At 36.5% G+C, this 25,170-nt stretch overlaps 2 protein-coding genes across 5 annotated transcripts; both read right to left on the reverse strand.

Annotated features, from left to right (window-relative positions):
• Positions 1-283: 283 nt before the first annotated feature.
• Positions 284-18,902, reverse strand: LOC141452435 (leukocyte elastase inhibitor-like). 4 transcript variants are annotated; one of them, XM_074124612.1, is made up of 7 exons: positions 18,762-18,902; positions 4,229-4,350; positions 3,511-3,699; positions 3,256-3,400; positions 1,479-1,696; positions 929-1,253; positions 284-826 (listed from the first exon to the last, which is right to left on the reverse strand). In XM_074124612.1, exons 2-7 carry the CDS (start codon positions 4,247-4,249, stop codon positions 675-677), a joined length of 1,050 nt encoding a protein of 349 aa, XP_073980713.1. In that variant the 5' UTR covers positions 4,250-4,350; positions 18,762-18,902; the 3' UTR covers positions 284-674. The 4 variants fall into 4 exon arrangements, with proteins under 4 accessions (XP_073980713.1, XP_073980702.1, XP_073980694.1 ...); XM_074124601.1 differs by lacking the exon at positions 18,762-18,902 and adding an exon at positions 9,896-10,257; XM_074124593.1 differs by lacking the exon at positions 18,762-18,902 and adding an exon at positions 5,694-5,730.
• Positions 18,903-21,496: 2,594 nt separating this feature from the next.
• Positions 21,497-25,042, reverse strand: LOC141452522 (uncharacterized). Its single transcript, XM_074124766.1, has 2 exons — positions 24,802-25,042; positions 21,497-24,112 (listed from the first exon to the last, which is right to left on the reverse strand). Exons 1-2 carry the CDS (start codon positions 24,974-24,976, stop codon positions 23,595-23,597), a joined length of 693 nt encoding a protein of 230 aa, XP_073980867.1. The 5' UTR covers positions 24,977-25,042; the 3' UTR covers positions 21,497-23,594.
• Positions 25,043-25,170: the final 128 nt, after the last annotated feature.

Raw genomic sequence — 25,170 nt, forward strand, 5'->3', positions numbered from 1 at the left:
CTTATGGGAGATGCCATGTGAATACAGGTGTACCACTGTAAATTTACTGAGTATAATAAATAAATACTAGCTGTTTAAAGTAACGAGATTGTAAAAATGCAATGATGCTATAGAGCGGAAATATGTTATTGGATATTGCGATGCACTTCTTTAATGGGTAGCTTGCAAATGTACAAAATTAGGTTAATAATTTCGAAAACTCTGGACTTACAAGAACAAAAACAGGAAGAAATTACATTACTGAATTGATATTTTAAACAAATTGAAACTTTAAAAAAATGCAGACAGTTTCAAAGGGTCTTTATTTATTTACAAGTATACAATAAGTATTTAAAAAAAGATGTCCATCAGAATAAAAACTATGAAATACACTCATGTCTTTCTCACACCCCAATACTCACAGACGTGAGAGTGTCGAGTATCACACTAAAATGTTGAGCAGTAGTTCATTACTTCTAATCTGCAGATATACTTAATTAAGTAGACAATACGTATAAATATTTGTACAAAAAGGTAACTTCGTTTATCTTCCCTAACACAACCATTGGCAATTTATTTGATTATTTTTTTAATTGGCATCAATTTTATTCACTATCTAAGTACTAGATCAGTCTTTAGGTTTTTGGGTAAACTTCCTGTACGTACAACTGTATTTTTAAACGTAACACCGCGAACTATTTCGGAACTTGAGATGGAGTTTTGACAAGTCCTGCCAGAAGTACCAGTCCGCTAGGTTGGTGAAACACAAAGAATAGAAATGGTTTGTTGAAAGCGAATTTATTCAGCACAGCTTCTCGTTTTGTCTTCTTTGCAGGTAATTTCTTGGCTGCAACAGCAAACAATTTTGTAAGTTGATTATCAAAGTATAAATAGATAATATCTTCAAGTACGTTCAGCTCAAGAACTGAAGATCAGACTCACTACTTACCTAAGACCGTGTTAGTAGCACTCACAGAGTTCACGCTGACAAATGACGTAGCAAAGTAAGCATTCTGCTTGATACTCTTCACTGGACCACGTTTTGACTTGGATTTGCCCGTGGAGAACAACTGCTTCAGTCCGGACTTTCTTAACACTTTGCCCACGTCCAAGTCTGTGCTGACCATGGCGAACTGCGGCAGCGACACTTCTGCTTCGGTTCGTGGTAATGATTTCGCAATATCTGCAATTTTCTCCTTCAACATTTTCACCAACACCTCACTGATGCCATCTCGATAGTCCGGCATTATCAGCACCAGTGATGCTGTGTCACCCTGTTCAAACAAACCGACAAATCTCGTCACACACACCTTATACTGCAAGCATTACAATTCTAAATTCAAAAACTTTCCTTTAAACTAAACTCGAAAGTTTAGACAGAACACAAAAATTTAGAAAGGTATTGGAGTCGAAAACATCAAGCATTGAATACATTCTTACAAATTGTTACTTCAAGTGTGGGATAAATATCTCAACAACTAAAGATTAACAATGTTCACCTCCAAAGGAAGTTCAACGGCTTGACTATTCAGCCGGGGCAGATATCCGGCTCTGAACACGCCTACTTGAGGAATCATCGGCGTGGACACCACTTGACCAGTATGGGTCATGAACTCGGCGGCAGGCTGGTGGGTCAGATAAGTGTACACGGCCAATTTATCGAAATCTTTCCAGTGACTCATCACTCCTGTATCGGTCCTCAGTTCCAGTACCAAATCTGCGAACACGTTAATCATTAAGGTTGCGATTACTCTTTTTAAAAAAAATAACACAACCAAGGGCTATGAGGTTAGCATACTGGACTCCCACGCGGAGGTCCCGGGTTCAAATCCAGCTGCTGACCCTTAGATTTTCTCTTCCTAGGAGCTTCTTACAGCTCACTGTCCGGTGATGGACAGTGTTGTCTGTAACGAGAGAACACTGTCTGGAGGCCGGCAGTGCACTGAAAAAAGCTCCTGGCGCTAATAACCTCAGCTGTTGACGCGCCTTAAAACATAAAAAAAAAAAATAACAACCAATTATAAATTTTTTCAAATGATTTCATTATTAAAACTAATTTTAGGTTCATCCCTACAAAAATTTAGAAAACAAAATGGACGTCAATAAATACAAATTCATAATTATAAATAGAATTCTGGAATGCGCACAGGAAATGACCTTTGAAACATGATTTTGACCTTAGCTCTCTTAACACCGTAATTTTTAGTCAATATTGAATACTTCAACTTCGACTATCGAGAACCAGAATCGAGATTTCAGATTAAAGCCCCAATGTCTGTCTCTTTTCCCCCAAATAAACTTTTCTTTAAAAATTTGTTAAAACGTTTCACTTGAATGTTGATTTGAGATCTGTTAAGGAAATCTCAAAAAAGGGATAAACATATTTATTACAGTGAAGGAATTATTTGTGGTAATTACCAGAATTACTTGTGGTTTGGCTAAAAACGTTTATTTTACAAATACCAAGGTACCCAAAATCGTGGGTTTGAGTTGGAAACTAAATTTCAAAATTTGAATGGATCGTAATACTTCCTTAAAACATGAAGTAACAAAAGCAAAAATAACAAAACTAAAGTTAAAAACCCACTTCATCACACATGTAAACCGATAGTTTCAAAAAAAAACATTCTTATTTAAAATAAAAAAAATCTTCTGGAAAACCTATACAAAATATCCAGAAGTAAGCAAAATATAACGTGTTTAGTTCAAATACTGAAAATATGTGAACGATGTAAACAATGGTAGCTGGTATGAATTTCAGATTATATATGAGCGCAATAGTTCAAGTGACGAACACGAGAGTGCTCTAGCTCCCTTATTTCATTTAATTCCATTTGCTCAAATATAAGCATCTGGTTCCCGCTATTAACCTTGATATTTCTGAAATAGAATTTCAGACAATGAAATTATGGTATTTTTATGTTGTTTTTTTTTTCTTTTGAAACAGATGGGCTGAAATACACAGTAATTGAAGGATAATATTTATCAATGCGAACAGCATCTCTTTTAGACTTATTTAGTTCTTAAATTTCCAACGTTTTTGCACCAGAATCAATAATTAATTGCAACAAAAACACGAAAATAAAATGTGATGACTACAACAAAAAATAAAAAACGTTATCATTTTGTTAACCATGATGTTAACACTTCCATGACTCTCTGATACCACAGCTCACATAATTACATTTTTTTTTAATTTATAATTGTTAATGATTTATAATTGTTATAATTAATTTTAAATTTATAATTGTGAAAAGAGTTTTACAAGATGTCCACCTGAAGAATTCTCGGTGACATTATGTGACAGATTCGCCTTATAGAAGTTCTCCAGAACTGCTTTGTACTCTGGCAACAGTGGCACAGAGCTGTGTAGGTGAGCTCGATTGTACGATCCAGCTGTATCCTCTTCGTTTTGCTTGGCCTGCGCCAACAAAAGAAATTCACATGGATCTCAAAAAAACTGTCAAAGATAAATTCGTTGATCAAGTGAAAAAAAACAACGAAAACAATGAGACCATTTAGATCACTCACCTCGAATTCCTCCAGCAGAGCTTTAAAGCCAAGTCTGAGTATCTGTTTGGCGACTGTTGGTCTTTCCAAGCGAAGCGTTGTAGCGATATCGGCTGCCATCTTGGAGTCTACACCTTCCATGGCCATAGCAATGGCCGAGGACAGTCCGAAAGGTGAGTAGACCACGTTGTCTCGATCATGACTCAAACCCTAGACAACCAGAACCACTTTAAGCATCCTTCTTATATGTCTTGACAAAGTACAAATCTACCAGCGACATTACATTGAAGGACAATAAATTAATTGCTAGAATTCCGAGCCTTGGCGAAGGCAGGTTATCTTATACAGTACTTGTAACGGGTTTTTGAAAAGTTTTCGAAAAATGATCAGATTTTTTATAAGAAATAAGAAAAATTAAAAGACTTCTGGGTTCGATGACAGCGCTCAGTGGCAGGCAACGAAACCACCTAGTATTGTGGTTTACACTACTTCGTTGATTATTTCTTAACTTACATATGTATTTTATCAGTCGAAACAGGCATGTTTTTTATTGTTGCTGACTGATTTCGAACTTCCAACAATCGTCAGAGCTTGATGATCAGTTTGTTGTAGAGAAATTAGGAGTTCGAAGAAAGTGCAAAGTTAAGTGCAATGAGAATAGAGTAAGAGAGCACGTGTGGATTTCGCACGGTTATTTTTGGTAATGAATGACTTAAGGTAACTGAGATAAGAAAATCACCTGTAAGAGGTGAGGTATCATCTTGTTGCTGAAGTCGACCACCTGCAACACTCCGAAGGGTATTTGCTGTCCATCTACGAGCAGAAGCACCGCCGAGATCAGCACCAGACAGTACCGGCAATCTGTAAATATTTACTTCATTAGCATCACAAATCCTCTTCAAATGAAAATAGTGCAATTTTTCAGGAAATTATTCAATGGTCCATAGTGCAGTCGAGACGGCTCCCCTTCCACACTGAGAGAAATCCCAGCATCTGGAAGAGATCTGTGGAGGATAATTCCTTCTCCATCACCGAATCACTTCCCGGACATATTATTTCCTTCCTCTCTATCTACGCTCCTAATAATGGATTCAGACCTCCTAAAGGAATGCAGCGCCTTTCCTAGCCAGGGTGTCGGCCATTTGCTTTTCCTTCAATGCCAATGTTTTCCGAAATTCAATTAATCTCACTTTATTTTTTTTTCTGCACAGATCGTGGCAAAGCATTCATTTCTAAGCCATTTTTGAGCTACATCATGTGAATGGAGCGCCTATTTCCTAATTCCAATACTTCCTGTCTCGGTTAAACTGGACACATTTTCCTGTTGCGCGCATTTTTGCCCGGAAGTTGTTGTTGAGAAGTTCCCTTGCAGGTTTCGAGTGCCTGGAACTTGGCCCAAACTCTCTCTTCCAGGTCAAGTACAGTACACCCTAGACAAACTTTGTACAAAGCTAATGTTCCTTTCTAACTTTTTTCTTTTTTTACATTAAATCATGAAAGTGGCGTTTAAAGCTTCGCAGCTTTTTTGATTAGGGCTGAGTCAAAATTTACTGAATTTCTAGATTAAACTCGATTGCTTTGTAAGTTACAAACATCTTTTAATATACATCAACCGTAACAGGCATAATCTAAAAGCGAATTAAATAACTTACAACAAACTTTAGGTAAAAAAACTGACAAAGGATTAAAAAGAAAACAACCTAACCAACAAACAGTTTATCACATGAAACAGATAATCATGAGAGTGATGTAAAACAGATTTTTTCAAATATAATTATTTAATTGCACTTGATTGGAAGAAATAAGTGAGCCAGGGCCGGTATTTTACCTTGTGGTCGATCCCATGTCCCAACTTCTATCGTACAGCACGCAATAGATTTGATGGAGAAGTTCCAACTAGTTAATATTGAGGCACGCTATCATTAATGCACCGATTAGAAACCATTTTTTTAAGAAACTGGTTCACAAGCATGGGATTCGAACTTTAAAGAAATAACACCTTTCTAAGGGAAAGGGTTAGCGAATACTGGATTCTTACGGGGAGATCGAGGGTTCGAATCCAGCTGCTAGCGGACAGTGTTGCCTTTAACAAGAGAACACTATCTGGACGGCAGTGCCCTGAAAAATTATCCGGGCATCATGATCTCACATACTGATGCGCCTTAAATAAAAAAATATTATTATTAATAATAATAAAATAACACCTTTTAATAGAAGATTGATCATAATTACACCAAACGTCATGGGCCTGAGATTGCCCAAAGTGTAACAGTGAAGGAGGTTCTACAACAACAACGTCTTGTTACATAAAAAGTTGTGAATGTATGTCACGCCGTTAACTGGCCAATTAGTTCCTAAGTGCTTCTGATTGGTTCGTTATTTTTTCTAAATTCTTATCACTTTCATAATATATACGTTATTTACTTTTTTTTTGGTACAATAATTGTAGTTAAGCAAACGTTCATCTGCAAACAACCAAGCAAGCCTAAAAATACTGCAAATCTCTTCTTACTGTTTAAAAAGTTAAGTGTAACGATTGATTAAACGACAAAAAGTACACAAATGATCAATTCATACATTTCATTCATGCTTAATTGATATCAATTAAATAATTTGACTGCATTCAATTTTCATTAATATTGTTTAGAATTTATTAGAAGTCACGGACCCTTACGGTGGCCATTTTCAAATACAAAATATTTGTTCACTAAAGAGTAGCACCCCAATTAACTTAGATTGATTGTAATAGCAGGTATTTAACTATTCATGCACAAGTTTTTAATACGTGTATATGCAATGTTATTTAAGTACTTTACCAATTATTTGATTATAAAACTTCTTTAAAGTAAAGACTGCATTTAATTGTAATTTAAAAATGAATTATTACTACAGGAAGTTATTTATTTGTTATTAACTGGGTAATTAGCGCTCCCGTATATTTTTGTAGCACGAAATTCCTAATTTAAATAAATTTGGCTTATACTTCCGTTTGTCAACAGTAATAGAAAGAAGAATAAATAAAAAATACAGATTTTCCATTTTATTAGGGCCAAAGAGGGCGTGGTGTTTCATGGGAGATAGGCGTGGTTTAATAAACAGTTCTCAAATCTGATTGGCTCTTCAACCATCCTACTTTTCACACTTACATTCTTCACTGTGGTTGGCCAATTCTTTATTGTTAATAATTTCTATGAAAAATTACAGTATAATTTTTTTTACTAATTTTTCCCCCGTAGGTATTTGATGAAGAATCAAATTATCCAATAAAAAATTTTCTCAATAAAAACTTGAAAAATAGAAGATTTTTCTTGCTTAATCTCTTATTTTCCACACTAATAATGTAAGGGTAAACAGAAAATTTGGGAATAATGGTTATTTTCTAGGGAAGTAGGTAAAAGGGAATAGTGGACCATGTTTCACCTATTGTTCCCCTCCATTTTGTTTGCTCATTTGCATAGGGCTGTTATTTATCGATTTTTATAGATTTAATGATTAATAGTTTGATACGTTCTATTACAATCAATCTAAGTTAAATGGTGTGCTACATTTTACTGAACAAATACAATAATATTTTACTAACAAATATGTAAGAATACAGTAAGATTGCAATAATTTCCCTGCTACTTCTTCTTCCCGCCAAATTTTATCAAAATATGGCGAAGATTTACAGAGTTAATAATAGTTTAAGAAGGGGGCCTTCTTATGTGGAAGCAAACTCCTTTCCTAAAGTATGTATGAATCGCTAACCCAAAAAGCCATATCTACATGAAAATTTTATTTGAATGACAACTCATTCATTTTATTGCAAATAATTTAATTCAAATTCGTTAGCCTGCAAAAACTGGTTTAGCTCACGTTGAAGCCAGATTAAGCCAGTGCAATTATACTGCAGTGAATCTGTTGTGAACGGGCGGAAGAAAGCAACAGGAACCTGTACGCACTTAATTGCACTTCCGGCCAGAGATCCCTACTACGCCTTGACTATCTTCGAAAAAAAGTGGTTTATTTATACGACCGATACCAGCTTTTATCTTTATTTCTGTTTATTATAACTGACTTATACTTTCTCTAATTTCCGCTATACAAAAATGATAATATCCTGGAATAGATGTCGCCCTGCCCGAACGAACTCTTTTTTTTGGAACAGACTCGGAAGTCTTTCAGCCAGTGACGTCAGTTTGGTACTTGAACTTCAGCGTGCTACAGATCAATTTCTTCGACACTACTCCACATTCTGTTAAACTTCTACATACATACTCGATCGTACAACTTACCTACTAAATGAGGTCACACCTCTAGGTACCTAAAACTAAATTGAAGTAGAATATGTACTCTAGTAAGGAGTAAGTCTGGTTTTTAAAGTAAGAAGAACGGAAGTTATACTTTAGTTTGTGAAGGCAAACAATTTTGATGAATATTAAGGAGGCAGTTCTTAAGCAGTTGGTCAGACCTTTCTAACTGGATTCCGGTTGCAAGGTTACCTTCTCAAGTGTAAATTTTGCCTCTCACAAATCTTAGCATTTTTTTTATAACGAATAAGGTAAATTACATTACTGTTTTGTGTAATATCACATTATCTTACAGGGAAGTTACAAAATACAAATCAATAATAAATATAATGAAAGTAATACTCGCGACCCAAATCTCAACGTTCTGCAATCACGACGTGATGGATGGCCGCCTTTCGATCGACTGATTGCCGTTCCACCGTCTTACATTATAATCATTTAGATAATCGTAAATCCCTGATTCACAGGAGATTGTTCTATACCACTGCAAGGCTAGGTTTTGCGAGGCGTGTCCAAAATTAAGTTGTTATTTATTTAAAAAAAAAAAAAAAAAACTGGAGTATTCACTAGAGGGGGGCCCTGGAGGAATATATTTCTAATCAAGTTAGCACGTGAACAATCAGTACACCACGTTATAGACATGTACGTGTACTATTGGTGTACCAAGTTATACCAATCAGTACACCAAGTTTTGATAGTTTCGTATTCGCGAGAAACAAAAACTAAAAAAAAATCGATACATACTGTAAAATGGCATTTCATTTTGATTGATTTTTTTCTATAACCTTATTATCTTCTCCTCAGAAACATCAAATTTGTCGTAGATTCAGCAATTTTCCGAACAAATGCACAGACAGTCTTGTTTAAGACCAATTGAGTGAAAACTACTATTCCATTTGTTACGGGAACCCAAATCGTGTGTATCCGGTGGAAGAGAACCAAATAGAAAATCTGCACGATTACAGTGCTTCCGCAAATAATGGTTAAGTGAAAGTAAAGCATACGAGTCAGCGTGCTCTACTTAATATTCTAGTTGAGTTTAGCTTGAAGGCTTCAGTTAGAAAAGTTTTGACCGTTTGCGTTTATCTTGATTTCCCTAAAAGACGGCAGCAACGTCTTGTACTTAGTAAAAATGGAAAACTAGTTTGGAATTGTTTCTTAATGAAATTCTATGAGTCAATTTGGAGAAAGATATTTTAACTTTACCCTTAGCAATTCGTCTGTTTCGACATAAAACTATTTCGTAATTATGGATATTCCCAATCGGTCCCTATTTCTTAAGAACCAATACATTAGTCATGATTCCTGCCACCATTTTAGACAACTTCTTGTGGAAGTAAAACTGTACTGTAGCCGATGTAAGTATGAAGCATTGAAGAAAGGGTAACGGATCCGCGAACGATTCCCTATAGTCGCACTTTGCATCCCTCTACAGTTAGATAAACAATGAATGATCTTTACTTCCTCTTATAGCCAACAAGAGGAAGTACTGCGATCATATCAAATTGTTTATTTCGAGTTTTCACCAGAAATGACCACTTTAAGGTCTCTGGAACTGAGAAAAGTCACTGCTCTGTCGGTCTGTCAGTAGTGTGTAAGACCGCATGACGCCGAAATGGAAACTCGGAGGAAGTTCAAATTTGATACTCTGGTTTAGGTGTCACTGTCGGACTCGATAATTAGCTTTGACCAATTCAATCAACGTGTAGTACCTCTTCAGAGAATCGATTTTTCTGTATTTGAAAAGTTTTTCGAAAATGGCTGTTCCTATTTTCTTTAAAGTTGGTATATTTATCGCTGATAAATAATTCTACAACATTAACTGTCGATAGGAAATTCGATTAAGGCCAAACCTTGGCGAGATCTGATAGTTGACCACTACCTAGAACAAATTTTAAGTTTCAAAACAATGTAATGACGTAAACTGCGGTTAGAAGAAGTCGTGTGAGTGGTCACGTCACATTCTAGCGATCTATAAAGCAGTATTTCAGGAGAAAACTGGATATCTTTAAATATTATGCGGTCGCAATACTATCTCATGCTTGGAGAGGATTAACAAGGCCTAATACCAGAGTTCAGCTAAGAAAATGTAAACAATTTCTTAAAATAAAACTTACCTAGAAACATTGTTTACAGGTGAGGAGACTCGCACACTGACTCACACTGAATCTGTATGAACCCACTGCTGGAGTAGCATACACTGGACAATGTGGGACAGCATGGCCTGGCCAAGCTGTTGCAATACTCTGGGCCCGACTACCACCACTTCACTTCTTACAAATCTCCATCTCCAGATCGTCGCCAAGTACCCACTACTACAGCTCCAACAGTGTACACACGTATCCTCATGTTCTCAAGTTATCACTAAACTGTTTGCTCTTTACATTTACATTATTTAGCAAGGTCACATTGTCAGTGTTACCACATCACATCTAATCGTGGACAAATATCCCTCTTTGTAAACAGAGCAACTCAACAGTTACTAATACTAAACTAAAATATACTAACTAAAATACTAATTAGTAAATACTCGTAGTTCAAAAAAAAGTTTTTTTTAAATTTGAGAATAAAATGAAAATTGCCATATTTCAAATGTTTTCTGTTTTAATCGATCTATAGACTTTTGTCTATTTAACAAACTTTGATCACATTTCTTTAAACAATTCATATTTTGATTTCTCTGTAATAGTTTGGTTATTTAATTGAGTAAGCAGTGACATAGTGACTCACCGATCGTGCCGAAGAACATTTCTAAGTAGTGGGTGCACAGCTTAATTAAGCAGGACATACGCAAGGCAGGATGCATAATTATAATAGATAGCTATATTATTTCCTACTTAGCTTTAATTCTTAATCTTGGGCCAAACATTTACAAGGAAACAGCAATCGAATAACGAACTTTCTTACTAGGAAAAATAGCAGAACTAGATTGGACGATTACTCTGACCAAAGCTGTGGATGCTGCATCAACCAAAGTATCCGTGTCAACTATGGTCTGAACTGGGACTTCCCAAACTACCTACTGTAAACCGGCAACAGCTTGGGCGCAGAAAAAAGTGGGTCAAGGCCAACTATTCCCCTAGAATTGACTTCTGCACTTGCTGAAAGCTGAACTTGAAAATCGTTTCGTCGATCGAACGCTGCAACTGCGCTAGTATAATTCGTACGCTAGAAAAGCTATTGTGAAAACAAAGTTTAGTTAGTTAGTGAAGAGTTTGCAAAATTTTCCACTATAAATTTATCACGGATGCCAAATTCTCTATCATGATGAGATGATACTACGCACGCTTGCCAATTAGGCACAAAAATGCCGGTTAACCAATCCAAACCTGAGACAAAGACAGGGTATCTAAGTACCATTAAATACAACTCAGCTTTGTAGTCCATGCCTCTAACCGCCAATGATAATCAGCTGATAGAACTGTAACAACTGCAAAAGGAGCAAGTCCTTTTCGATGTAACTAATTTTGTTTTTATCTTTAAAGTGTCGAAGCAACGATGCGCCCCTCCTAACCCAAAAGTTCTTAATTAGTTAAGACTTAAATTTGTAAGTGGTAGCTTTAAATTGTGGCCTGGAATTTTGGAAGAAAATGAAAGTGATTTGTGAGCAACACGTAATAACGGCGAGCGCTTTAAACACCAGCTGTATCACCTAGATCCAGGTCAGCAGCGCCGCCTAGCGACCTTGCACTTGACTGGTCAATTACCAACTACTCACACTTTGCTGAACTCCACCAAGCCTACACCTGCTCCAATCTTACATCCATTAAAATTAAAAGGAATAAAAATTAACGATGGCTAACGACATTGTTGCTAAAAAACAAATTAGGTGCTAATAACCTTAAAGACGATGCGCCGCTCCTTTCAAAAAATTCCTAATTAATGGACAGTTGAATTCACCAAGCTTGGTCGCACGCTAATAGACAAAACTTTGAATTATTAAAAATGAAAAATTAAAAAAAATTAGAGGATATTATACATTGAAATTCAAGGAGCCATGTGTCTTACAGTATTAAGGGCATCTAATGAAATATAATTTAATATTCCTCCCCTCGGTTACTGCTTTGTTCAGGAGGGCGCTCAAACCTGTACTACCATTGCTTTACCAAATAGCACTTTAGTTTTGTTTAACTATTAGATTTTATCTTTTGTTTGTAAGAAAGTTTTTCTTTAAAAGTTCAGATTTCGAAGTATGAACCACGCATTAGCTTGGAAATTTGCACAAAACATCAGGCTGAAGCGTACGGGTGGTGGACCGTTTAAAACAATTCTACGGTATTTACAGCTAAACATGCCAGGTCACTCCCACCTTGTCACTGTTATATAACCACGAGTGAACCTACCAGTTTTTAGGCTAGTCAACACTTCTCTACATTCACTTCAGGTTTCGAATGTGACGACACCTCTCGCAGTGTTACCACCAAAAAGCTGTAAAACAAAGAAGCACGTAATTTACAGAAATAAAAGTTGTTTATAATTTATAATTTCCCTCAAGGTTTGCTTCATTTAGTTATGGAGGTGCTGAAGTATAGTTGCTAGTTGCACAGGTTTAGAAAGGTTAGAAGTGTTGCCACAAACAATGTACACTCCTTAAAACTCAAAGCAATCGACCTCACAGATCCTTAAGGAATCAAAATCAACTTAAAATCACTTTTGCGAAAACAATATTTCTAATAAAGTTGTTAATCTTTGAGACAGATGGTGTTCAATACTTGAAGAAAATCTTTGATAGCATTTGCAAAAAAAAAAATTGTAATCGATGTTTTCACAGTCCCATTTAATCGGTTTTCCACAAACTTCAAAATCGATCAATGCTCAAAATTAAAGGAGCAAAAAAATGTAAGTACTGATGCTGATCAGTTTGATACTTCGATATCGAATAACAGGAAGTATGGCGATGCGAATCAAATTTACATCGACTTTAAAATATCCTTTTTGAGTTCCCTTAAGTCCGAAAATAAATGGATCTTATGCAGATACAGATCCATTCCTTTTGATTTTAAAAAATTTACTGAAACTTCATTTGTTGAGAAGAAGTTAGCTCGCCTCTAACGTGACGTTTGCGTAAATTATTCGGGCCTAAAACCTGCATAATATTTAATGAATGGGAAATCTCTAATCGAAATTATACCACAAAATAAAATGTAAGGCCTAGACCTGGAATCGAACCTACTACACATACCAGCTTAGGTTAGAGGTCATCGCCTCTAAACAACAGTAAGAGAAAGTAGAGGGCCGCAACTTTCAAAACCACTTTAATTAATTACAAATAAAACTTTATCGCTAATTATGTACCGGAAATAAACAAATATTTCTTCGACATTAAATATGAAGGGATTACTATTCTTAATTTACAAAATGATCCCCTGCTGCGTGAAGTGTCAACACTGCGAGCTATGTAAACAAAGCGAACATATCATTACAACACTGCCAGCTGATTACAATGGATTGCTGACAAGATGGCGGCGATTGGAGATGTTTGTGTACGAATTAGCTGTTGATTAGTGAAAGTGCAGTGAGAGAGTGTTTGTCTATAATCAGGTGTCGTCGTCAGTGGTGTCCAGACTCCAGGCTGTTTTCTCAAAACATTTGCCATCTCAAGTAGAATTCCATACGTCAATGTGATCGATCAGAGACTTAACACATTAGCGATGCCGCCATGTACTAGGCCCAGTTCTCAAATTGAAATTGCCAGACTTACTAATGAATTACGCAATGTGAAAGTATTCACACGTGGACAACGCACTGATTAACACTAAGTTTTCTTACTACAAATAGTAATTATTTTTAATCCTTGAATTTTCACGATTTTTATCAAGATTTATAAAAAATAATAAAGATTAAAAGAATGAAAAGAACTTCAGATGGAAAATTAACGTCGCAGAACCCCTCCTTAGACTCAATGTTCACGTGAATAAAGACGACAGGTCTTAACTTGAGCACACGGCACCAGTTCTATTTAAAATCTGGCCTGAACAACCACTATTTCCTCTCTCTACCACCTCAAAATGCCCAAAACAAACTTTTTCAGGTAATTTAATCATCAAAGTGGTATCTCGATCTTGGAATTCTAGTTTTAACATTAAATCCCTCATTAAAACACACGCAGAATCGTACATTATACTGAAGAGAGAACAAATGTCTTTTTAGCAACAAATCCAGTCTTTAAGCGAATCATAAACAGCGAATAGTCCGTAAATGCCGTTGTTTTACCGGAAGTGCTTGAAATATTAGCGATATTACGGCATTTTTGTAGTATGTAAAACCGTATGTGCTGAAATAATCCTGTGTGTCTGAAGTGCAGTGATCTGGATGAAGTCGGAGCTTCCTGCGCATCTCTTTCTTGAGGTAGTGATCTCTTACACACGCGAAATCAAACAATTTTCTTAAAACATTCAGTTTTTGTAAATTGGGGGCGGAAATGGGAAAGATCGCCTTTCCGTGAGTTAGAAACAGTAATGAATTTCTATCGAAGCCACTAAAAACAGGAAGTCGATGTTGAAATGCAAATATTTCTCAACTTTACATCATTAACGCACAAAATACAGCAGGCCGGCCAACCTACATTAATAATGTGGTAATAACAGCGAAGATAATAATTTTATACCTTCCATTTCTGCGTTACCAAACTCATAGACCATAAAAATAGGACATATTTTTCTACTTTAATAAACATAATATTGTTTTAATAATTACGGAAAAAAATATGTGAGTTCCATCCAAGTGAAAAAGTTAAAATTCTTTAAGAACGTGATGTCACACTAAAGATACAGTACCCGCATTCCCAGCGCCTGCAATTCTAAAAAAATTGTACAGAGTTGTTAATTATACAAATTATTATAGTCGCCTTGGTAGCTAAAATGTATTGCGGTTCTAGGCTATTTACCCGGTCTAGGCTTTGGATTTTATTTAAAGTTTAATATGAGAAATTTATAGTAAAGTACATTTGCTAGACGCATCCGTCTACGACGCCTAATTTGGCATTTGGATGTAAAGCCTGTCTGAAAATATAGGCATTACTTTACCTCTTTTTTTACACGTTAGTAAACACAAGTTAAAAGCAATTTGATGCCGAACTGTGATCTTAATCTTAACTGTAATCTTCTTAAGCGACCCTAGAAGCTTCGCCTTGCCGTACAGGGATATCAAGCACATCTGACAGAAAGGAACAATAACAGTCGTGACAGAAGCTTCAACTTTAAGCCTATTAATAGCCGCTCCTCCGCAAGTGAAAAAGCGATCGAAGAAGCTGTTGTGTGGAAATAAGATCATAGATTACTTCTACCAGTTCTAAGCCCCGTTGAAAGACTTCAGAGTGTTCATCATTTAGTTAGAACTTAGTTCCTTAACTTAAGCCAATCTTTGTGTGCTGAGCTCTTTAATTTCTCGTAGAGTGACAAAATTCCTATTTTGGCGTCAGATTTTCCAGACAGTTTCACAAATAAGGCAATTTGCTTAAGACATACCATTCTTTTGTGTGGTTTGTTAGCAATAAAATGAAAAACTAACGATTGTTGACATTGTTCAGCTGTATATAAACAATGGAATAAATCATGCAGAGATTTATGGAGGAGTCTGCTTTCGCTCAGGGCTTTAGGGATTAGCAAGATAATACTGCCATGATCTTAATGGCCGTGACATAATGTTATCTAACCTTCTTAGAAGGTAATGATACCTTTTTAGGTTATCTGCAGTACAAGACACTTTTTCAAATGTTAATAACTGAAGTTCAACAGTCACAGGCCAACAAATCACGAGATTAATTTTCGTGTAACTGAGAATTTGATGAAATACACTTTTAGAAAGCACAAAATTTATACACTTCACTAGCAATTTCGCTCAACCAACTTGTTTCAAATTGTAACTTTTCTTACGCAATTAAATTCCTAAAGTATTAAACAGATAATGAGGTCACACATTATATTTAGATGTCACTAGAGAAAAAGTAATCGGCATAACTCCCCTAGATCTGCTTTAAGGACCTGGCTTATAAACGACATAGATCGACAAGGGCACAATAAGTTAAGAATCGATTTCCAAAAAATCTCTACAAACAAAAATCGATTAAAGTGGTGCATACGCATGGCTGTTTGTAAGCTTAATACCAGGTTCTACGGGGCAACGATATCAAATTAGATCTAATATTATGTCTGGAAACCCAGCTTAGTAATTGTAGTAATATCACAATATTATTGTAATTACAGTGTTACTGCAGTAACACTACTACAATAGAATCATAACACAGTCTTCACCGTTCGGTGGATTTGATCGTTAAAAATAAAGAACAGTCAGTGTGCTGTACGGTTCGGTGTGGCTGTCTCACCAGAATTAATAAAAGATTTATCAGCTTAGATATTCAAACACAATATAAATTTAAGTTTTCTGAGTTTCGTGTGTGTATATAGTTTCTAAAAGCCACTTTGAAGCTCAAAATTATGTTTGGATGATTTGCCGGGAGATAGCGTTCGCTGCTCTCTGTCGCGTGCTGTTCTAATCAAGCAGTCAACACACTCTTTATCTCCTACAATATTATTGTTCACAGATTATTGTTTTCAATATCATTCGACAAACAAACATAATTACAAACTGTTATTACGGTAATAATGATAAACAACTGCGTCATACTTATTTTAATAATGTAATTAGATGACAGAATATTTTTACTGGTTTGTTTCTGAATATCGACATAAATATTTCAAATAGTTTTCTTTTATATTTGGGCTATTTTCCCAGATGTTTTAGGGTGGTTCCGAGGAGGGATGTGGGTAGATTCCCTTTAAACTGTTATATGCTTCTACTAAATTAAATTCGGAGAGAATATTTAAGTTAGAACTTGAGAATAGAGGACCCAAGATGTGATATTGCGGCCCCATATACTGACACAATTTGAGACATATAGTAAATACCACGGGACAATATAGTAAGTCTTTTCATCTATAATTAATTACCTGAGTCCAAAACAATAAATGCAACACTTAATTAAAACATAGCTGTTTCAGATTAGTGCCAGAGCCAACTTGTACTGCAATAGTGCCAACTTTGCAGGTCAAAAATGTTTTTGTTTAGTGTTGATGAAAATTCGCGTTTCCTTTTTAAACTATTTAAATATTGTAGGTCACTAAACAATTTTCTTTCTTCAAATATATTATCTTTATGATCTAAGACATTGTTTGTGATATTGTCTTCGATAAAATGCTCAACCTTTTGTTTGATCAATACGACTGCGGAATTTTAAAGTTAAAAGATTAGAAGACATTACTGGGGACAAAAAAGATTATGAGGAACCCAAAAACTTTGTGAAGGGGTAGAGCTGATCTTATCAAAAGTTCTATAGTGACTTCAATGACATCATAGCTCCTGACTAAAATCAACTTTCTCTAAGCAAATTTGAAAACCAAAATACGCCTAACGACGTCATGAAAAGCTGCAGAAAGCTCGACCATAAAGCTGCCCTTCCGGTTGAATGATACTCTTTCAAGCTGAAATTAGTTAAACTTTTCACAATCATAAGCTCTATGCTGAAACGACACTTTCTGTGCTGAACCTTCTTTCCTCACGGCCCGCTGCAAAATGTGGGGGTTAGCTTCCCTCTAATGTGACAATCCAGTTCAATATGTTGGCTCACTTCCTGTAAAATATAAATAGGAATTAAATTTTACTTTTATTTGAAAAGAATTTAAAGTTATTTGAGCGGAAGTGCCAATTTACTGAATAAATTTGGTTGTTTTTAGCGAATTTCTCAACTAACTTCGTTTGAAGGAAATAAGATGACGTAAAATGCGGTGAGAAGAATTCGTGCGAGTGTCCGCCAGAGTTTTAAGTTGAAAATAGATTCTTGGAGAATCCTCTCTCTCTCAGTGCTTGTCTCCCAGCAATAAAGTGGCTGTAGCTCTTAGAGCCAGCTCTCAGACCAAGAGTGGAAGACCGGGCGGTGACGTCACTACAGGTAAGTGGAACATGGTGACTCACGTTGGATCTAGCTGTACCTATTTACTAGTCTCCTATTGCACCCTCATGCAATAAGTAACACATGGTCGTCCCAGATTTTTATCAAAACGCTCCTTTTGGTTAAATCTTTTTTTCGGAACAATGTTTGAAGTCTATGATCGTCGATTATTTCAAAAAGAAAGTCGTCTCTCGACTTCCCGGAGGAAGTTACCGGGGCTTGACATGAACCTAAAATGATGCCAGTCTTGGCAGACAGTAGCGCTGAACCTCGACTTTTTCATTGACTTCAGACTGAAGATTCTAATTAAAGGGTTGGAAAACGATGCGTTGTTCATCCAAGTCAATTTCGTTCATAATGGAAAGACTGTTGTAATAGCAAAAGCTTTCACTGCAAGACCCAACTTCATGGGGCATACACCATTGAAAAGTGCCACCTTTTGTTTTAAATTGAAATCGTAAAAGTCGTCTAACGCCGATCAAGTGTCATAGTAGGAGGAGAATAACAAACTTCAAAGAGAACCTCCACATTTACAAGAAAGTCGATCCAAAACTGAAATTTTGTTTAAGTAACGTTAAAAATCTCGATTCATCGATTATGGTTAAAATCTTACTGCAGCGTCCTTTTATGATACCTTGACGAAATATTAAATTTAACTAATTTAGTACAGAGCAATTTGAAGAACCCAAAGGACCTCAAAATTTATCTTTCCGGCGGAAAAAATAAATCAAAATACAAAATCTGGCGATAAGAGAAAAAGTAATTAATCCCTTGACACTCCAACGGCAGGAACGGATGGTGAATTAGAGAATTATCTGAAGAACAGATCTCTTGCTCAGACAGATTATCTAGCGCTCATTATCTAATTGAAGGGCCATATATAATTTCAAAACCAACAAACAGAGCTCTTAACAAAACGTTATTAATTTAGACAATTCAAAAAGACAATTGGCCGCCGAGCAGACCTAATTAATACAAGTTGAAAAATCAACCAACTAGATACTATTCCCCATAGTATTGTGCACGCTTGTACTTACGCACAGAGCGACATACGGCCAGACGCAAGCAGTCCGCCCACACACACTCGAGCGGCTAGAGTTCAGTGTTCAGTCTGTCGCCAACACTTCTTCCGTAAACATCCGCACAGGTTGGAGCCCCACGATAAAGGCAAGTGTACTTTACCACTGTGTCCCCAGTCGCTAATGTTTACATCCTTTTTGCACTAGTAATGTTTATAACCTTCACTGGAACAAATTTTCATTACCTTCCCCCCATTCACAATTATAAACAATACCAACTAAACCAGTTATTACAACATATTTATGAAGTATTATAATCAAACAGATATTATATCTTGATTATTTGCTATATAAATTATATTTTGATGGAGATATTAAATTGTTTTCATTCCTACTCATTGAACTCTAAAAATAAAAACTTTTAAAAGTACCTAATAACAAAAACACTTATATTCACATTACGAAATGAAACAGGTGTTTACAAGCCAATACTTTCTACATCTTTTCTAATTTACACATTCCCTTCAAACTGGAAGTTTTAGAAAATTCTTTAATTCTTACCATAATTTTACAGTTTGTAGTACTGTACATTACAATGAACCGGCACTAACCCTTCCCCCAAAATAGAACTACATTAAAAAAAGTCTCAAGGAAAAGTGTGACTAATCAAAGTTCTAGTTCTACGTGGGTGTAGTGTGATCACTAAGACTGGAGAAAAATCATAGGAGCCATTTACAACCTCATACAGCTGAAAATCCTAGTAGTTATTGTAAATGAGGTTGTAAACTTCATACAGCTGAAAATCCATTCAGCAAAGAAGTACTTTCTGGTTGGCTGAAAATGTTGTTCGATATTTGACAGTCTGGTTCTCCTGTTGGACCAAAATCTAAATTATACTGTATCAGCTTCCTGAGATCTTTTAATTTTGAGATTTTATTGCCAAACAGACACTCTTTGACAATGTTCTTCCACTTTATCGTACTCAGGGGACTTATAAAACCATATCCCTGGTAAAAAGAAAGGGGTATCGAAAATTTGCCAACCATTCACACGTATGGATTCACAGGAAAATTGGATACGCAATGGTTACAGACATTCGAAAAGAAAAATTCCAACAGAAATCACTAATAACTAAAAACGGCACTTTCGATTGACTATTTCAGACCCCTTTGTTCAAGCCGCTGAACCAAATAGGTAAAGGTAAAGTAATGCCTATTTTTTCAGGTGGGCTTTACGTCTAACTACCTAATTAGGTGTCGTGGGCGGAGGCGACTAACAAACATACTTTACTACAAAAGTTCTTGTACTAAACATTAAATAAAATCCAAGGCCTAGACCGGGAATCGAACCCAGGACTACAATACATACTAGCTTTTCAGGTCTCGCCTCTAACCGCTCGGCTACCGTTGCACATTGCTGAACCAAGTTGTATAGAATTCCAACTACCTATGGCTTTATTTTCCGTTTTCAGTTATATTGTCACACATATACACATTCAGATACACACAGACTGATCTGCAAGGAACAGTTTATTCTCAGAAATCGCAACTTGTCATCGCAATAATTCTGACAAGCCACAGGAATAAGCAAAATACATCATTTTAAGCACTTTTTGGTAAACAAAGTTAAATAACCTTTCAAACGATTCACTTTGCTGGGATCACTTTGATTTTTGAGGGAGGAATGCTAAGACGTGACCAGCAAGGTATTGAAGCTACTAAAACATTCCAGTTATCAAAAATCTTGTAGATTGCAGGAAGAAAACATCCTGTGAGTCTTTGTAGAATAAATTTTGTATCTAATGTTAGCCAGCAAAGATCCACTCGCGCACCAGCTTCCTCTGTAAACATGATATTTATTTCCTGTGTGAGTGAGTAGGCGGTAGAGCTATAACTTGAACGTTTGCAAGCGGCGGATCACCAGCCATGTTGCTGATAATTACACTATAAATAGAAAGCTTAGGAGGTAATTAAATGTTGATGACGTCACAGAGAAAATCAGACGCAATGAGGAGTTTCAACATTACGTCAAGCTCTAGTTGCGTTTACTATAGCTAACGCGCTCCGATAGCTACTCTTCGTATTTTCAACGCTTCAGGATTTAAATAATTACAGCAATGAAACTGCTGTGAACGCAGCCTTTTCTCTTTTACAAAAGTCTGCCGTTTATTTGCAGGAGAATGAAATAAGATTGCTGATACCAATGCTGTTGCAGTGTAATTGAAAAAAATCGTATAAGTGTTTACAGCACAAAAAATTGTACAAATCATCAGTTTCAAGTCAATTTAACTACATAAATTTCTGTGGGAGTCATGTGAGTGTCAGACCCTTTTTTATTCGTGTTCAGGAGACCTCTAGGATCTCCAAGGAATACACACTATTTCGCTGACTAGGAGTAAAGAGAAGCTGAGATGGATTAGTAGATCTAGATTCCAGACGAATCCATATCAGTAAATTTGGAGGTAGTAATTTGAGCAGGTTTGCTATTGTCACGTATTGGAAGCAAGGAGCTTCCAGAACCAAACGGCCCTACAACAAGAAAACCCTTACTGTCCCATTCCCTGAATGTCTCGTTACTCCTAAACCTTCTATTTAACAGTTTTAGTCAGAGTATTCTTTATATAAAATACACAACTAAAATAATTTGCAGTCTGCTTGGGAAATATTAATTGTTTGCAATAATGAAATAATTAATTTGTATTTTTAAACAATATAAAATAGAAACGCAAGGTTCTCATAATATCATTTATACAAAACATAGTTGCGAAACTTTCTTGTAACGCACATTGTCTCATATTACGCATGATTCTAAATTTTAACAGTTAATTTTAAAGTTAATATAAAGTTAATACAGGTATAGATTTTAATTAATACATATTACTAATATGACGTTAACCTAAACCAGTCCAATAATGGAGACATAAAATTTAACTTATCAAATTCCATTGGCGAAGACGATCGGATTTTTAAATCGTCAGGCTTTGATTTTTGTTCACTGCGTTGCCTGATTTTTGTCCTACAGGCGCTTACTAATGCTAACCACGTTAAGAAGTAAAGTAAGTAAAGTAATTACCTATTTTTTCAGGCGGGGCTTAACGTCCAACTACCAATTAGGTGTCGTGGACGGAGGTGACTATAGTAAACATACTTTACTGTAAATTTCTTTTATTAACCATTAAATAAAATCCAAGGCCTAAGACCGGGAATCGAACCCAGTACCACAATTCATATTAGCTTTACTGGTCTCACCTCTAACCGCTCGGCTACCGTGGCGCCTAACCACGTTAAGAAGTGTTTGTAATAAGTTAAAGTGCGCTTCAAAAATAGAAGGAAATGCAGACGAGTTGGCAAAACTGCAACAAGAGGAAGTCACAGGATTGTTTACATGTTTATTTCAAAAGAAAATCTACCTGTTAGGGAGTTGTCAATTTCCTGTTTACCTTCACTCTGAAGTCTTCATCAGAGCAATTTTCCCGTTGCGCCGGCTAAGAAAACCGACAGCATTGCTGCAAGAATAATTAGAAGAATTCGCAAGCGCACACACACGATATTGAGTTTTTCGAAGTTCCGTTAAAGACGTGCGTTAATTTGCTGGAAAAGTTGCAATGAGTAAAGGGTGACCTCTGTGTGCTAATACTGGCGATGAGCAACAGAACTGCCCAACAGGCTGGAGGCAGCTTTGTTGACGTAACTCCCCACCACTCCGTCTCCTCGTCCATTCAACTTGTTGTGTTTCTTCTATCATCTGAAAGAAAATTCACCGAAATGGCACGCTATTTCAGGATTTCCTCTGGTGATCTATTCTTAGAAATTACTAGGACACTAGCATTTACGTCTAAATGTTGACGTCACTTTATTATTCTAAAGACATGTATACGGGCTGAACTCTGGTGCAGAGTTTAGATCTCGATTGGACAACAAAAACAGATAGGCTTACATTGGTTGTCTCGCGTGGCTTGCCGCTACTCAGCTAGCTGGCTGGTACTTCAGTCTCCTGTAAGTTTCCCTCGCTGCGCCCTTAAGAAAGTGTCGTCAAAGTGTCAAAATTTCGAATCTGTTTTGAACGAACACTTATATTTCTGATAGTCTTAAAGTTCTGATTCACATTTTCACCAAGCAATGAATTATTATTGTGGCCCTTCTAAAATACGGGTTCATTGAAGAGTAGCGGAGGAAGTGGGCAAAGTCGTGTGAGTGTTCAGTCCACACTTTTTTAATTGTAGGTGCCCCAAAATATTTAAATATTATCCGGGAAAATGTAATGATGAACATTTGACGCAATACATTCTCTTTCTAGGATGATAAAGAGAAGGTAGAAATTGTAAATTCATTCTGTTAACTCTGTATCGTAAAGGAAACGGAAACGCACGAAAAACGATACATTGAAATAATAGTTCAGTAGGGAGTCTGACGTCACTCTTGCCCCAGAACCCGGTAGATTTTCTTGGGAAAGCGTGACAAACAAAAAGGACCACCACGTTATGGCAGTGTAGCATCCATATTGAAATAGTCATAGGGAAAATTCTCACCTAAATCCTAATTTATTCAACTGAGAATATCCGGTCATCGGTGGGTCAAAATTAAAGAAGAGTGGTACGAACAGGTCTCCAGTACATCCTGGGGATGCTGATAGTAAATGATAACTCTTCAGTAAAGTTTTTATACCAAACACTTACAGATAGAAACGCTTAGATTAAACTTAAGTGTAAAGGAAAACGAAAAAAGAAAATAAACCAAGGATTTATTAAGTTTGGGATGACGATATTTACATCTTTTTGGATTTGAAGTTCGGAAGTAGTTGCTCATCAGACTGAGGCGGTTGACAATGTAGCTGGCGCAGTTTGGGATGCTGCTATCGATCTGATTGTTGCTTCACATTTTGCAGATATTGCATAGTTTGAATTCTGAAGGATAATTTCTCATTTGGTGTTAATGTCCTAACCGTGGGGAGGATGGAATAAAAGAATGCCAGATCTTCATCTTCTTCTGCGGTAGTCCTCGACATGTGGGCTTGCACATAGTCCACCAACGAACGCTCCACTAATGATAGCTCTTTTGCCCGGCATGCTATCGGTGGTGGAGTTGCAGAAGTTAAAGATCTCTGGTTAGCTCCAGCACAGTCTCCGTCGGTAGCAGTCTCGGTACTACTTTCTCCTAAGTCTTGACTCTCGACGAGTGAATCCGATTCATTTGGGGACAAGCATTGAGCGGTAGATTTCTCAGTTAGTCTTAGAAAACTCAGGAGCTCGCCATGGACGTAGCCTTTTATTCGCTTCGCTGACCAACCAGATCGCTCGCCTTCGGCTTGTTTTTTCAAATTTCGGACATAATTATCTCTTACTGTTCTCCATTTTGTAGTCACGTCTTGAACTGGAAAAGAAAAAAAAACATTACTCAGTTTTTCGGAAAAGGGAATATATATTTCTTTGTTCCTGAAATAAGAAGCAGGCCATTGATAGCAGTAGCGGATTCAAACTTAAAGTCTTCTTAAGTTGATGGAGGTGGTATCTTAGACCGAAGCCCTTAATATTTTTCAAAAATCTTCAATTTGGAAACTTTGCAACTTTTTGGCCGTAGGCTGCTCCTTGGAACTTACATTTGTTAGAGACGAAGCGTTTGGGATGTCCAATAATCTGCTTCGACTATATTCCGGCCCCCATTTTCCCGTAGAGGAACATGTTTCCAATCAGTGGTAATCAATGTCCTTACATCAATTTGCCTGGGAACAATTTCAAATAAATGTTTTGGATCAACAACAGCGAGTTAATGAAGCGTTTTTAAAAAAAGAAACCCTAAGTTCAGTTTTGAGAAAATCCCGCTTAAAACTGAAAAATCGATTCAAACTGAGGCACTTCCGGTGGGTTATTTCTATCCAAAAGCGATTGTAGGGACGGATAGTGGACTTTAAAATATCAAATTAGACGTTTCTTTCTACCATTTTTCGCTTTAGCGTCAAGTTTGCTACAATGTACACACACACACACAGACTGATAGACAAAGCACCAACTTTGTAATACAATAACTAAGCACAGTGATACTATACAGGACTTAATACTTACTTCGTAACTTCTGTTGTTCTGCTGAGAGCCAATTAAACTCTTCAAACAAAGTCTTGCCCACTTGAATCCACGCTTCGTGCTTGATCACCTTGGACTTGTAATCAGGGTGATGGGTATCCCACAAAGCAGGATGTTGTTGTACAGCACGTATTAGAGTTTCAATGTCCATGATCATAGGAATGAAATCTAGAGATGAGAGAGTGCACAATACAAGGCACAAATGGCGGACGTAAACTGACGCCCGTCAGGTCGCTACTATTCAAGGCCAACAAAGCTGTGACGTACGTTGGCATTCTTGACGTGCGCATTAGGGAAAACTTGGTGTCAGACTCTCACGACTCTCTCTGATTATACTTCACATCCTTAAGC

This window comes from Rhodnius prolixus, unplaced genomic scaffold, assembly GCF_049639745.1.
Source record: "Rhodnius prolixus isolate KJV_2025 unplaced genomic scaffold, Rpr scaffold_1, whole genome shotgun sequence".
Lineage (NCBI taxonomy): Eukaryota > Metazoa > Arthropoda > Insecta > Hemiptera > Reduviidae > Rhodnius > Rhodnius prolixus.